Source organism: Halyomorpha halys, unplaced genomic scaffold, assembly GCF_000696795.3.
Source record: "Halyomorpha halys isolate HHAL.00 unplaced genomic scaffold, Hhal_1.1 Scaffold453.1, whole genome shotgun sequence".
Lineage (NCBI taxonomy): Eukaryota > Metazoa > Arthropoda > Insecta > Hemiptera > Pentatomidae > Halyomorpha > Halyomorpha halys.
The window spans coordinates 982213-998220 of NW_027107553.1; the positions used below are offsets into that span (position 1 = coordinate 982213).

General features: G+C 29.7%; 1 protein-coding gene across 9 annotated transcripts in view; it reads right to left on the bottom strand.

The window, feature by feature from the left end:
• Positions 1–16008, bottom strand: part of Npc1a (Niemann-Pick type C-1a) — a 91250-nt gene that overhangs the window by 33267 nt on the left and 41975 nt on the right. For 7 of the 9 annotated variants that reach the window (XR_010843000.1, XR_010843002.1, XR_010843001.1 and 4 more), the window contains exons 4-7: positions 6116–6316; positions 5820–5973; positions 5607–5742; positions 2802–2991 (exon numbers count right to left, since the gene is read on the bottom strand). Coding sequence is in view for 6 of the 9 variants with exons in the window: in XM_067045930.1 (XP_066902031.1) it covers positions 2802–2991; positions 5607–5742; positions 5820–5973; positions 6116–6316 (681 nt within the window). In the remaining 3 variants the exon portion in view is untranslated. The remainder of the gene's footprint in view (positions 1–2801; positions 2992–5606; positions 5743–5819; positions 5974–6115; positions 6317–16008) is intronic. The other 2 variants (XM_067045932.1, XM_067045929.1) reach the window with 1 other exon arrangement.

Here is a 16008-nt window from a genome sequence, read left to right on the forward strand (position 1 = left end):
TTCCCTTCTATAATAATGTTGGCTGAAAAGTTCTTACTTATCCCAACAGATAAATACTTTAACTACAATTTGGAGTACAAAAGAGGAAAAATTCCTGATTGACAAAAATTACATTAACAGTAAAACAAGTATTTTTAGGTAAGTGACAGTATTAAGAAAAATATTTAAACAATTAAAACAAACGGAATATTATCTTATTTTACTTTTTTTCAAATTTTAAAACAACTATTCTGTTACATGATTAAGATATAGACGACCGTCGAAAAAATCATAGAGATGATGGGTAGGACAGTGGTCACAATTAAAATACACAATAATTAATGCTAAAGTTATATATATATCCCAATGATTAGATATAATTGTGGATCTTTTTCAGGTAGACTAGCCGATTAAAAAACAACATGAACAAAATGAGAAATTAAAATTTTGGGAGACAATGACAATTAAGTTTCACTTTCACTGACAGAAGATTATTGCTTTGTTTTTATTCACGACAATAAGTATTCCTGTTTCTAGGGATTTTAGCATGATGATTACTTCATATATCAATTCTAAAGGTAAAAATTTCACCAATATTAATAAATAAAAATGTTCAATGTTTCCGCTCAAATACCATCTTCAGGAACAAAAAATTTTAATTACACGTAATAGTACAACTTATGGGCTCTAACTTCCAATGTAGAAGTGTGATTAAGAAAGTGCAGTAAATACTAATCGAATTATTTAGAATTAGGCAGTGTTACAGTACATCCAAGTTAGTTAGAATAATAAGGACTAATACATATTGAAACCAATACAAAAAAAAAAAGTTTTATACGATTCATGTCAAGGAGCAGATGATAAAATGTAATAACTGAATGATGTGAGAAGTAAGAACTTTTCAGCTGACCCTCTAATGATCATATTTAAAGAACAGAACAGGCAATTTAAATGCCAATGAGCAACAGAGCAAGAAGAATAAATTAAATAAAAAATATTAAATTAAAATAGAACAATCAGCCAGTTAACCATACAAATTCATTAGAGAAAAAAATGATATGCAGATTAAAAGGGATTTCATTCATGAGTTAGTGTCATTCATTACATGCAGTATGAAAGTTATACTCCATGACATAAGATAAAGAAGGTTAATACTCCAGAATACCATCTTCTAACTTGAAAACACTAAAAAAGGTTAATCATTAATTTATATAATTTGCTTGCTGGTATAGATATATTCAAATTTATTGATAATATTATGTGCCTTTTATCTCATTGAAACAATTAGTCGACTTTATCCACCACACCACACTTTATCTCGTAATAATATCAGGACATGTTGCTTAAGATAATCTGGCATTGTTTTTGATAGAATTAAAAAAAAAACAAATTGTAATCTGTCTGACATTCATTGACAACGAATTCCAGAGAAGATTATTTACTTCTTTAGCAAAAAATAATTCTGATTTTGTTTACAGAAAACTATAATCAAGTTAAAATACTGCTTTCAGCACTATTAAAAGGCGATTTTAATCCTGTTAATATGTTAATAAAAAACATATGACTGAATTTAATATAAATATATCATTGTAGACGAAACTGAATGCAGCAGATATAATAAAATGGTAAGGAAAAGATGGGCTTTCAGAAATGACATTAATCTTGAAAGTAACAGTATAGTACAGTGTATGGGGCACTGGACTATATTGAAACTGGTGGTGGCAGATAACTTATTTAATTTGTTTTATCAGTAGTGAATTGACTATGGGGTCGGAAGACCTACTACCACACACACAGCCTCTACCTCTATAAACTGGTCCCTTATACATGATCCTTCATAAACAGGTTTCATCACCTCCTTACTTAAATGGTCAAGAAGCAATACCGTCCTTATCAAATACTGACCTAAGGTATTATAGTAATTTTACATTTTTTTTTCTTTTTAAATCTTGACAATGATAAATAAATCAAAAATATCTTGATCGCAATCTGGAATCTACATCACACTGTTTGTTCGAGATGAAGCTAGTATTCTGGAGAATTAACAACAGAAGAAATAATTGTATTAATATCAACATATAAAATATATATACAAAATATTATTTTTTTATTCTGAGTTTTAAAACATCGAAAGAGATTTTCTAGGAAAATATAAATGTAATTTATAGTAAAATTAATTTGAACTGTGACTATAAAATAATTATTTATACTTTTAACATTAAATAATTATGAATTATGAAACATAGATTACCATAAATATGCACAGGTGTATATTACATAAAAAGTAAGATTAATGGAAGTGAAATTCAAAATGACATACATTTTAACCGAGCTGCACATTATAACACTATATATTATAGTGTTATAAAACATGTAAAAATTACCGAATCATCGATGACTAAAAAATTTCTAATTTTTTTTTTATAAAGAAATTATTTTGAGTTTATATAATAGGTACAGTTATTTTAAAATAATTAGAAATTGCGTTATAAAGAACATTAATTAATTTTTACAATTAGGTGTAGAAAACTTTTAAAATAACATAAAAACTTGAACGAAAAGAATAACCACTTTCATGGATATAAGAATCAAAATCTATTCAATCAATTAAAATTTTTAATTATTATCATACCAACTATTTTTATTTAAGTTTTTAAAATAAATTTAACCTGCTACTAGAGCCTTATTCACAACAGTGGGTAAACTGTATCACTCATGCCTATAATCTATTAACAGTGATAAAGATTAACATTCAGTTAGATGATATAGCATGTTATACAATAAATCTTTCATGAAAAAATAATTTTTAAGTTTGTCAATACCATTACTTAGAGAAGGGGCCCAACAGATGAAAGAGATGAAAATACTGGAGACAGCAACAAATATCAAAGCCATAATGAGGGGGACTCCTGGTAGACCAAACAGTATAAATGGTCGAGGTAAAGGTTTGGGAGGAGGAGGTGCAGGGCAGCTGTCTTCGCAGTCCATACAGCTACAAGCAGGAGTATCCCGCTGAAAAAATAAAAACCTCAATTTAAATCATTCATACTATTATAAGTTATTTTTTATAACCATAATGCAATGTATTCAATTTCAAAGATTAATCCAAAATCAATTTAGGTATCAATAATTGAGATTAAACATACATGAAATAGTTACAATTGTATTTATTATATATTTATCACTAATGCTAAAAAAAAATTAAGTAGTCATATATAATAAGATTTTGATTGTGATGATGTGATTTCATAAAATAAACTATTTAAAAAATTTTTTAAAAAAAACAACCCATTTACCATCTGTTCTGATTTTTATGAAGTACCATCCAGCGATATTATTTTTAAGATACCAGTAGAGTAATGTCAAATTGAATAACAACATAAAAAATTAATAATAGAGCCACAGAAATAACAACTTACAGCCACAATACTTATTCATAGCTAATAGAAACAACAAAAAAATGGAATAATGTCAGGCAATATAAGACATTTAATCTAAGAAAAAAATAGATAGATGATAGAAGCAATAAGTTTAAGAAGAAAGAAATAGACCATATTTGAGGTACTCTGGTCAGTTTTTATTTTTTAGTCAAGTACATACATATGCTCAGCAAAAATGAAAAAAGAAGACAAAAAAGATTGATATATTCATTTTTGTGGGTGATTTGGTTAGTACAGGGAAAGCTTGGACTGTGTGCATTGAAGTAATTCCCTTTGGGATCTAAAGGGCACTAATTTGTCTTCAGAACGTTATATAACTCTTTTCAACTATAAATAAGTTTTTGTACATTCCAACATCTTTAATTTAAAAAGGTTCTTAATCAATTCTGGGCAGAAATAATTTTTATTTCAAAGGAAGGCATAGTTCTTAAAGAAAGCTAGAGTGCCTGATACATTGTAGCTTGGAGAAGCAAAGTTCACAAAGCCCTCCATCAATTCTTGAAGACAAGTAACTCAATCTGACAATAAATTTATACACTCTCAGCATAAAGGGATTGCCATCTAACTGCACCTGAGGTTCGAAAAAGGCTTGAAAGAAACGTCCATCATAGCTTGGACACCATATGGAGGAGACAAGACTAAGTGAGTAAGGACACAACTTCCGGAAAGACATCACAGAGAAAAATACTTATTTTGAGGAGCAATTTTATTTATAGGTAAATATCTCTTCAGTTTGAATTCTTTTAGACTTTCTAGACAGGCAGCGAGATGACCAGAATGATCCGCTTTATGTACTGTCTTCAGCCGAAGGAATTAAGTCTAACCCTAGCTACCTTGTTACTGCAGTGATACCAGTTCAAATCCAACCAGGAGAATCAAAATTTTATGGCAGTCTCACAGAATGAAAAAAGGAGGAGCTATTACTTCTAATTAGGAGGCCACCTTTGATCAAAAAACCTGAGGTGAATGAAGAATTATCGAGGTAAATATGAATAATTTATTTATACAGAAATGATTTGTTTATGGTAGACTTTGTTTATAAAACCTAGAAAGAAACTGATTCATACCACAGAATAAACAAAAAAAAAATTGTATTCACTAGAATATGGGGAAAAATCATAATGATTGGTATTTTAATTTCTTTTTTTTCTGTTGAGAGTATATCTACTAAATATAATCATTTTATACTCGAATAATAAAAACATTTAAATGAAATAAACAATAAAGCAATGGAAGAAAAATATAATTGTTAACTGAATTCCTAGTTTAAAAAACATTTATTGTAAGTCTCCTCAATGAAAATGTTAGAAAACTTATGTTAATTCTTTTTAGAAGACTAGACTAGCAAAAATTTTTAATATTAATTCAGGAAGCATGAAATTCATGTCAAAGCATTACTTTCATAGTCAATATTAACCCAGTAAGACAAAAACTTCCCTCTTCCTTCTTTGTTAAGTCAATAACAACTTTTGTATACATGAATTCAGAGGTGAATAAAGTTTGAATAACAAATCAAAAAAGTGAATAATGCAAAACAATTTAAATATTTATAAACAAACAGGTTAAATGTAAGCAACAGATGAATGATTTGGACAAAGTTTAATATTCTGAAAAAGAAACAAAAAAGAAAAAATGATTTAATTTCATTTTATTAATCTTAGAATATAAATGTGAATAAAAAACATTAATATGAGCCTAGCTTCTCATTATGATCAGAGTCTAATATGAGAGATCAAAATGAAAAGAAACAGTTCCTTCATTCTGTGTACTACAATCATTATTAGATGTAGCTGTTAACTCCTACAATCATCCCTATATCAACATAATTGATATAATTTTGAAGTTAAAACAATATTTGACAATCAAACTCTTCTAGTATCTTGTCATTAAAATAAACAATCCTGTATGGAAACACTTATTGTTTTTTATTAAGTAACAAATTATGTATTCAGCAATTTCGTGATTTTTTTTTAAGGTAACACGAGACTTTAAAAGAAATAGCTATGTTGCAAATTATGTTGCTGTTTGATATCTATATAGATATGTTCTACTTTCTTCCACAAAAAACTCAACACCTACATTCACCTTTAAAATAATTTGGTTAAATTCTTTAAAAAATAATTAACACCATTTTCACTAAGCCTTCCGTTTTTTGCATTGAGCTACAAAAGAATCAAAGCTACTTACATCTTTAGAGGCATTGCATGGTATGATTAATGGGTCTAAAGGAATCATGTCTCCTACTGGTTCATCTGTGTACTTGAAATCCATGGGAAACGGAACATAGGCATTTGCATTCATATCACCCATATAAGTGAACCACCTAAAATAAATAATAGTAAATTAAAACATAAAGAATCTTCAAAATTACTTCTATGTTAATGATTATTATTGTCTTACTTTTCTGGGGAACACCTAGATGAACCCCATGAGCCACACATGACATCCAAGGCGAGCTGGCCCATAGATGGGACATAAACTTGTTTGCAAGAGTCGAAAACTCCTTGGACATACTTCTTAGTTATGTAGAACTCAATACCATTAACAAATGGACCTTTAAAAATAACATATAATACTATAAATGTAAGTTAGCCCCTAAACACGTTAACTTAAAAATAAGCTTTTTATTTATTACAATGGGACCACCACAATGCACTATTACATAAAATTGCAAACAAATATAATTATTAACTTACGCTTGTCTTCAGCTATTTCAATATCAGTTATATTTAAAAACCGAGAATGATCTGGTGCACAAGTTAGACTACAAATGTGTTCCAAGAAATTTGAAAGACAAGACGGACATCTCTTCAAAAAGTTTGCAGCCAGCGTTAACTGTGAGTCCATGGTTTTAAGCATATTAACATCACAGCATGTCTCAATAGGTTTTCCAAGAGCTAAAAATGAATATCATGTATTAAACAATGTTTTCAAAATTCTCTAGTTTTTTAAGTTTAAAACCAAAAGAAAAAAGCAAAACCAATGTCTACTATCATAATTAAACATTAAAAAATATTTATAATATAAGAATAAAATTTCTAAATGAAAAAAATGTATGCTCTACCAAAATAATTGTAAGAAACTAGAAAAAATAACTAACTGACCACCGCGCAGTTTCGGGCCATAATATAAGATGACCAAACAACATGAAATTTAAAATGAAAGGTCACTGAGTATTAATAGTTAGTAACAATTTTTTTTCTCAATAATTTTGCAGTGAGGCAGTATATATACTACTACCATTTGTAGCGGAACAAGCACATTGCATGAGCTACCTATGGAGTACATTGGGATAGTCATCATTCCAAAAAACACTATATTTTTTCTATATCTTCAAAAATGACCAAAATATTGTAGTATAAATCGGCAATCGGCATCCATTTTGAAAAGAAATGGCGAATGGTAGTAACGAGATCCTAGGATCATCGCTAAATGCCCTATGAGTTTTTTACGACGGATAAAAATTGACATCCATTGATGGCTGAAGCTCAACAAAACAAAAAAGAAAAAAACAATAAAATCATTCCACGCTTTCATGAGATACCTATGTTAACACATTGGGACAGTGACTCTAAAACACTTCATATTTTTCTTATATCTTCAAAAATGATTGAGTTATGGACGTACGAATCCTTTAATCGGCCGCCATTTTCAAAAGAAACGGCGGATAGTGACGAGTTCCGAGGACCATCGTTGGATGCCTTCCGATTTTTTGACGGCGGATAGGCGGATTTTTTTTTCAATTCATACATTTTACATAACTTGAAAAGTAGAACCTCAAATTTTGTAATTTGTTATTATAAACTATACATAATACTTAAATTAAGTAATTTTCTTCCTAGGTCAATTAGAAGAGACTTCTCGTATGACTCTTTTATTGAATGTTCATTTATCAAACAAATATGAAACCTAAGTACTTCCAAATCTCGTTTCATAGATGGTTCAATACCGAATTCAAACAAAATCCCTTTCTAGCGTCATTTCTCTAGTAATAATTAATTAAACCAAAACGACTTTTAATCAACCATTTTGTACGTAACATGTATGGCAGGAACATCTAAGTAGTGGTTACCGCAACATTTCACCACACGTAGCTAAGAAGAAACATTTTTGGCGACATGTCTATAATTTTAATTTAATCATAAATGCAAACCAATGAGTCTTATAAGTAATTTTAATGGAAAATAGTAATTATACAGAAAATTAAAACAATTTTCCAATATTTTAGACAAGTTCAATTTATCATTTATCATAACATAACATTTATCTGACCCACAAATTCAGGTATTGCAAAAGCAACACGTCATTTATCTTCGAAACGGAATATGGTTTAAATTTAGAATCACTAAAAAAAAAAAAAAACCTCTCAAAAGAAGAGATGTATGATTCATTGGTAGAACTAAAATGATTCGAAATAATATTCATCAAATTGAAATGCAACTCGTATATAAAATTCTTAGTGAATATTTCAATTTAAATAGTTTATGTTTGATTTGTTACTTATATATTTATTTTATTTTTTTGCTTCCTCACTATTGAAGAGAAACTTTGTACTTTATGTAGGAATTTAAAAAAAAATTGATTAATTAAATGCACATAATTAAATGTAAGATTTTAAACTAATGTTACGGTCTAATAATCTTGGCTACTATTATTTTTAAAAAAAGTATGTAATCAGAATCGAACATTGTTACCCACATTTAATGTTTTAAACCTCAAGGTATAATTTTGGTTCCGTGTCTATTATAGGTTCTGTTCACTACTTTTACTTATGCATACGTTAACACATTTTCCTCGACACAGCTAGTTTCATATCAGCTCATTTGATTTGGACTAAATTTAGAGGTAAGTTGGAATTAGGGTAAAATGTGTGTTATGAAATATTAGAAAATTCACTACTTTTGCTTGGGCATACGCAATAACATAATCAATGAACACACATCTTTCGAAAACGGCTCATTCGATTAAGCACCAAGTTGAATAAAAGTTGGCGATTATTAGTATAGTATACATTTTATCAAAATTATTCATACTCCTTGGCTTACCTTTGCGAAAAACTAATTTCCTGGAAACACCTCTGTTTTAATAACGGCTTCTCATGTGGAATTAATTCCCACAAAACATATCATTAACCTTGAAACATGGGTAATTATGCATCCAATAGAAATATACAGAAAAGGAGTAATTTACAGAAAAAGCTATTTTCATTAAAGAAAATAAAGAGATAAAAAATATATGTTAAACTTATTTTTGATTGAAAATAAATGAAAAAAGTTTTTTTCTTTTAATTTTAGTACCATATATTTAATCAACATGTTTTCTCCTGTAGTCTCTAATTAAATCAAGACCAAGAAAGTTAGAAAACAGATACCGGGAAAGATATTCCCGAAGAATACAAGAAGAAAACAATGATGCAATAAGCAAAAAAACAAAATTGAATACAAAAATAAATATTTACATTTGTATTAAAAATCAAACGGGATATTATAATGCATAGAAACCAGTAACAAAAACAATAAGTGTACTTTTAAGAATGTTTACCTTTACACATTCATTGTATATTTACTAGATTTTACGTTTAAAATAGACTTTTATAAAAGCCTAAAATAAATATTTCCCTAAGGTTTTTAGAAACTAAGTGCTGTATCATATGTTAATAGACAAGGTATTCTTTTCGAAGGCTACATAAGATAGTGTAGCAGCATAAATATCGTATCCATAGGCAATATACTAGTTTCCCAATGCTGTGCAGTTGCCATACACAACCTTTAACCAAGAATAGTATTCTCCAGGTTAAAAATCATTACCCCCTTATTGTATCCATAAATTCAATACTTTCTGTGACATGGGAATTTCGTCACTTCCTGACAATGTATTCAGACCTATTCGTTCAATTATTTTGAAAATAAAAAGTGATTTGACATCCTTTGAAGATACAGGACAGATTTCTCAAAATAAAAAAAAAACTTCGGTATCTCAGAACAGGTATAAATAAAATTCAGTATTTAGTTTCTAATATATACAAAAATCTACCGTCCCGAAATTCAACTCCTTTAGAAAATAAAACAATGACTCTCGTAATCGTGATAGACGAAAATTCAATATAAAACTTACGAATTCATCTGAATCATATTAGCTATCTCATGACCAAGTGTACACATTTTCATGATTAACAAATATAAATTGTTTAAGTCTTAGGATTAATTAAAACAAAAAATCACAGTTCTTAAATAAAAGAATAACTATTAAAAATTTTCCAGGCCCTACATGTATTTACAGGAAGGATCTACATCCATAAGATTTTCTTCATTGAAAACCGGTTCTTGCGATCACTCGCTGACATAGTTCGGAGTATGTTCAAGGTCGTAGTCAGGGGCAGTTCTGCAAGATCATTAAGGCAATAGAAGGCTACTCAAAGGACTTCAACAAATTATATTAATTTCTTTCTCTTTTTCAATGGATGGATAGAATTTTGTAAGCATATAAAAAATTAATAAGTACCATAAGTATTAAATAAATGGATAAGAGATATGAAATAAAGCAGTATCGACAAGTTATCCTTGTTAACGTCGATACATAATAAAACGACGAATCAACGAAATTTGCTCTCCTCTCGAGAATCACTCACCGAATTTTACATACGTAACATTTTACTTATCTTTAATTTATAAGATCGATTTATTAATTAACTTATTTTTAATTTATCAGAAATTTAAAAAAAAATACGAGTATATTTTCGATGACGTGCTAAAACAACAGTTCTGGAAACTCCAAGGAAGATAATATTCGAGTGTTTATAGGTCTGTTTCTTCTCTATAATTTTCTTGAGAAACTTCTTATTAATTACAAATCAATCAAGATAAAAACGATAACAAAGAGCTCGAACATCCTTCCTCATTACTTTAACAGGTAGTTAACGAACGCTCTAAACATAATTTATTAAAAAAAGCTCAAATATACACATATATATACATATTTCCTCCAGGGGTTGGCAGATCTAGATAGCGATACCATTCAGTCGTGCAAATTTATTGAAGAATCTAAAATAGATTTTTAAAAATAAATAATAATTTATATCCTTATCTCCATTCTATTAAAATATAACAACAGGGGCAGTATAGGATTCCGTCTTGGGCCTACGAAAGAAAAAGAAAAAGTACAAATATTATAGGACTGGTTAAAGTTTTGGGATTCACAAAATTATTCAATCCTAAAAATTCGGATTCTCACAATCCGAGAACCCCTAACCTATAATAGTTATTGTAATAACAAGAACAATAATTTTTTCACATTCAATTGCCATATAATAATGGTCTACTATTATATGGACTATATTAACATCAATTGATCAGAATAGAGTCCTAGGTGATAAATATCCACTTTTTAACCACAGCATAGGGAAGTGTAGGATAACTCTTCTTACCATAAATGGAATACATAAGGACAATAAACAGAGAAAGGTTCAGGCTTCATCACTATTATAAATGGCAAGAACACGAAACGAATAAGGAAATGCTAGGAAAAGGAATTGCGAAGGAACCTTAGGCAGCTGCCAACCGAAGACGACTTGAAAATTATTCAAAACTTGATTTTTATCATTGATTTATCTACAGAATTCAAATTTTTATTCCTTCGACCAACTGAACGATTCTACTTCTACACTTGTATGGAGATGGTTAAATTTTAACAATAAATCTAAACTAAATAAAATTAAAATAAACCAATCCTGCAACGTTCCATGAAGAGATAAGTGAAGTAAGCATCATACTCTAAATCCCAGATTTATGAAATGGTAATTCTCAAGAAGAACATTTGGTGTGGAAACCTGGTTTGTTGAGTTGAGAATTACAGTACTGTTTCTTTTATATCCTGTCTCGTAGAAAATGAATTTTCAACAATAAACGTCAACTAAGAGATACCTGTAGTAAGTATTACAGAGAATAACGTGAGAAAAATTAAAAGTTTTTCGTTATTCTTCAAATAAATACGTAAATATGTTTACATATTTCTACTTAAGGTTACTTTTTATAAGTGAATAATATTTACTCATTTACATAAAGTTAATATGCATGACGGATTATAAACATGGTAATTTTATTTTAAAATAATAATGTGATTAAGAGTACTGGACTATAATTAGCAAAAATAATTGTGACTGCTGTTAGAGTTCGTTCTATGTGTATTTATAAGATTATAAGATTATAGAATCTTTTCAATGATTGAATTTAAGTGGGACAGCCTAGCTCACTTTTCAAATGTTTTAAAATACTTCAAGATCGAAAATCAACAAGACTGCACAATTAACAAAGCCATTAGATAAGAACGGGATACGGATGAATAGAGAAAACGGCTTTGATTGCCAATCTAGGCTTTTACATCACAATGATTAAAAATTTAACATTAATCTTACAATAAAAAAAATTAACACGCATCTTTTATAATCTAACTTACAAGGGCAAGATATCAACTTAATAAAGATTGAATACTCAAAAAAAAGAATGTATTTTCAACCACAAACTGGTTCGAACCCTGGTCAATGATGAAATATTTAAATAGATTTTCAAATAGTAACACCCGAAAGAATATAAATATACCCAAAAGTAAATAATAATAATAATCAGAATAGTAAATATTGAAACATAAAAATAAATTATGAATCAAAGGAACTTAAGTTCACGAAGGTTAATACTGGTTCATAATATTGATGAATGAAATACTTCAATTGGCCAGAATTAGTTGAGCTAAACGATCATGCGGACAAGAGGCGCTATTGTCAGATTATTGCAGTGAGTGCAATTCACAGCTGATTAGTCGCCCTTGGAAGGGAATCTCACCCCCACCACTTTAATGGAGGAGGGTCATTGGTCGGCAGATCCAGAGGGCCAGGGATATGGAAACCAATCAACAAAGATCATCTCAACAATCAACAACACAACTGCGAGGGATCGATCAATTAAGTGACTTCTGCAACAGCTATCAACTGAATTCAAATTGATACCGTGAATTCATGGAGGAAAGCTCAGAATTTAAACAGAGACTGCCTTATGTTACCAATTAATACGTAGTGAATGATTCCAGGGTAAGATTATATATTATAAGATAAGCAGAGCTCCAGGCGCCATTTTTTATTCGCCTTCACTATTGGTGACAGAGGCATCGGTTTTGACTCTTAAATGTATGTGGTTTTCTTTAAAGTAATCAATGTGAAAAAATAGTTTTTTTTCCTCCATTTGGACTTTTGGACTATTAGGGGGGGACAAAATTTAGGATGAAATTCTTCCGAAAAAAACATTGCCCTTCCATACAGGTTTCGGTCTACAGGTTAGATTTCGATGAAAATACGATTAAAAATGTGCCACGTGTTTAATCAACTAACTACATACGATACAAATCAGTGGTTCCCAACCGTGGTTCCGCCAAATTATTTAGGAATGGGTCATTCCTCGTCAACTCGATACGGTTTTGAACCTTACCATCTCACATTTTCTTCAATTTTACACAATGAAAACTACAGGTTTTATGTAGGTATCCTAGGTTTTCTTAGCTCTTGCTGAAAATACGGCATTTGGCACGGTTAACCTACATCTACCATCAGGGTGGTTTCATTTCCCTGCTACTGCCAAAAGGGTTCCGCCACCAAAAAAGTTGGGGACCACTGAATTATAAATTTGAAGAGGCAGTGACACGTAAAGAAACCAATTAAAGATTCGATATTAGTCTAATTTAAATTTAATTGAAGTTAATCCTTTGGCAGTGTATTAGTTAGCCTTAAAATGAATCATACAAAGCTTAAAACAGCAGATCTGTTTCTTTCTGTTATCTTTAGTTCCAAGAATGCAATCTTTTTTCTGATAAAGATGTAAGTGACTTCGTAGTAAGGCAGCTCTAATTCCACCTTAGGTAGCTGGATAAAAAGTCTATACAACTACTACGGATGTTGGATATTAGTTTCATTACTTAAGCAAGAAATATTTCATAACCAACAATTGAAGTTAAGTGATGAGATAGGCAGTCACGCCCAACCCCATAAGTCACCCCATAGGACTCAAGTATTCTTCTACGTTTCAACCGCCTCAAGGGTTTTAAGTCTGATGGAACGTTGGTGGAGGTAAAGGATGAAACATAAATTAAGGATTCTTTAAAAAATAATGGCGATAAGTCCCGTAATACTTGTTAGAGAGTATAATATATATATTATACTCCCAATAATAATTTATTGCTAACATTAATTGATGTTTTTTAAACATAAAAGAAAACGATATACTCATACTAGCTGAGAAAAAGAATTTTAAATACTTAATCTATTTTGAATTTTTCTTTTTATACATACAATACTTCAAAAAATATTTTATCGAAAACTTGAAACGATTACTAATATTAAATCTGAAATTAATGCATTATATATTTACAGAAATATACGAGTCATAAAGAGATATTGTTAAGAGTAATCCATGTAACCGAACTTGATCAAACAGGGCACAGGTAACAATTCAACAACCATAATTCAAAAGATGTTCATTTCTACACCAGTGAAACTAACAGGTTAAATACTCATTACCTCAGTTTAACACAATGGATAAGTATTAATAGCGACACTAGATGATTGTTAGGTATAAAACAATAGGTTTATGTAACGGGCTTTGTGATAGCTCTTCCAAACCACCAGTGCCTTCTTGAGCTTTTGCCACTTCCTATGCAAGAAATCCGATAGCCACAAGTCATATCAGCGGCACAGACCACTTGGTACAAGAGCCGGGGAGGAAAAAAAGGCAGTTATCTCACCCCAATTTTTGTTTACTTAAATTAAAACTATATATAATTAATAGTCAAATTTTTTTTTTTTTTTTTTTCCGGCCAAGACTCCCCATTGGAGTCCTATACTGCCTAACCATGGTTGGGGGTCAAAGTTCTTCATTTTGTGGGACCGCCACGCAAAATTGATGAGTCTGTCAAGTATAGGTAGGGGAATAAAAAATGGCGGCTGTTTCAAAACGTTAAAAAAACATTATTTTTTCATTCGGAGCTCTATATCTTAAAAACTAGCAACAACACTAGAAAAAATCTAAGAGAACATTATTTAAAGAAGAGTAAATTTGGTGAAATATTAGCCCTAAGAGAGCTATTTACGTCCAATAGTTCTCCAGATATGGCTTTTTAAAAAGGAACATTTCATAAAAATGTCCCTGAAATATCAGTAGATAGTGAATCTATTTTGAGAAATCTATATCTTAATAACCATTCGACGTACAAATGTCTATTAGCACACAAATTAAAGCTAAATAATTGTACTATAAGCAAGCTTAGTAAGTAATGACCTTTACTTTCGTAGGAATGGTAGTTTTCATGATATTTGCTGAAACAAATTCGTTATATAGTAGTTCGGAGAATAGCTGAAAAACATTATTTCAGAGATCATTGGACGTACAGATGTCTGCAAGCACTTAAATTAAAGCTAGTTAAATTTACTATAAAATAATTTGTAACGTTTATCTTTGCAGGAGTAGTCGTTATTGTGATATTTGACAAAATAAACTCAAAACATTTTAATTTCTAGATGTTCGTATAAAATGTTGGATTTTTGAAAAATATATCTCTAGAACTATAACACACTTGTCAGCCAACACTCAAAATAAAGGAAATTTAACTTACTATAAAGTAGTATATGACACTTATCTTAGTAGGGGTAGTAGTTTTTATGATATTCACATATGAATAAAAATTTGTCCGAACAACTATAAATCAATTTATTTTAGCAGATATCGTGAAAACTACTACTCCTACGAAAATAAACGTAATTAACTACTATATAGATCATTAAACTAGCTTTAATTTGAGTGGTAATAGACATCTTTACGTCAAATGGTTTTTGAGATATAGATTTTTCAAAATAAATTCACTAACTACTGATCTTTCAGAACGTTCCATACAATATTTTTATGAAATGTTGCTTTTAAAAAAACTATATCTTGAGAACTATTGAACGTAAATAGCTATATTAGGGCTTATATTTTAGCAAATTTACACTACTTTAAATGATATTCTCTTAGATTTTCTATTGTTGTTGAGTTCCGATTACAAAATTAATTATTTTTAACGTTTTGAAACATCCGCCATTTTTTATTCCCCCTACCCATACTTGGCAATCTCATCAATTTTGACTAGTAATTATACCTAGTTTTCATTAAAGTAATAAAAATTGGGGTGAAATAACTGCCTTTTTTCTCCACTTGGGCTCTTGTACTAACTGCACTGTGTCTAGAGCTAAAGGATTGGAAAGGTTAGGAGACGAGTCACTCAAAACAAGTGAGTGATGACGTCAGTAGACTTTCTCCACTGGAAGACTAAATGACCTAGACAAACCAAAATTTATAAATCTTGATGAATATAACACCCATTAAGGATATTATAAAAACAAACAAACAAAATTAAAACGGGACATTCAATCACTAAAAACAGCTAAGTAATATAGATGGCCATAGAGTAGATTCCAATACATACTTAATTATATATTTTGCTATATAAAATCTCCAATTACACGGATCCAATTTGTAGTTTTAATTATAATACCAAATTTTCTCTTTTATATATA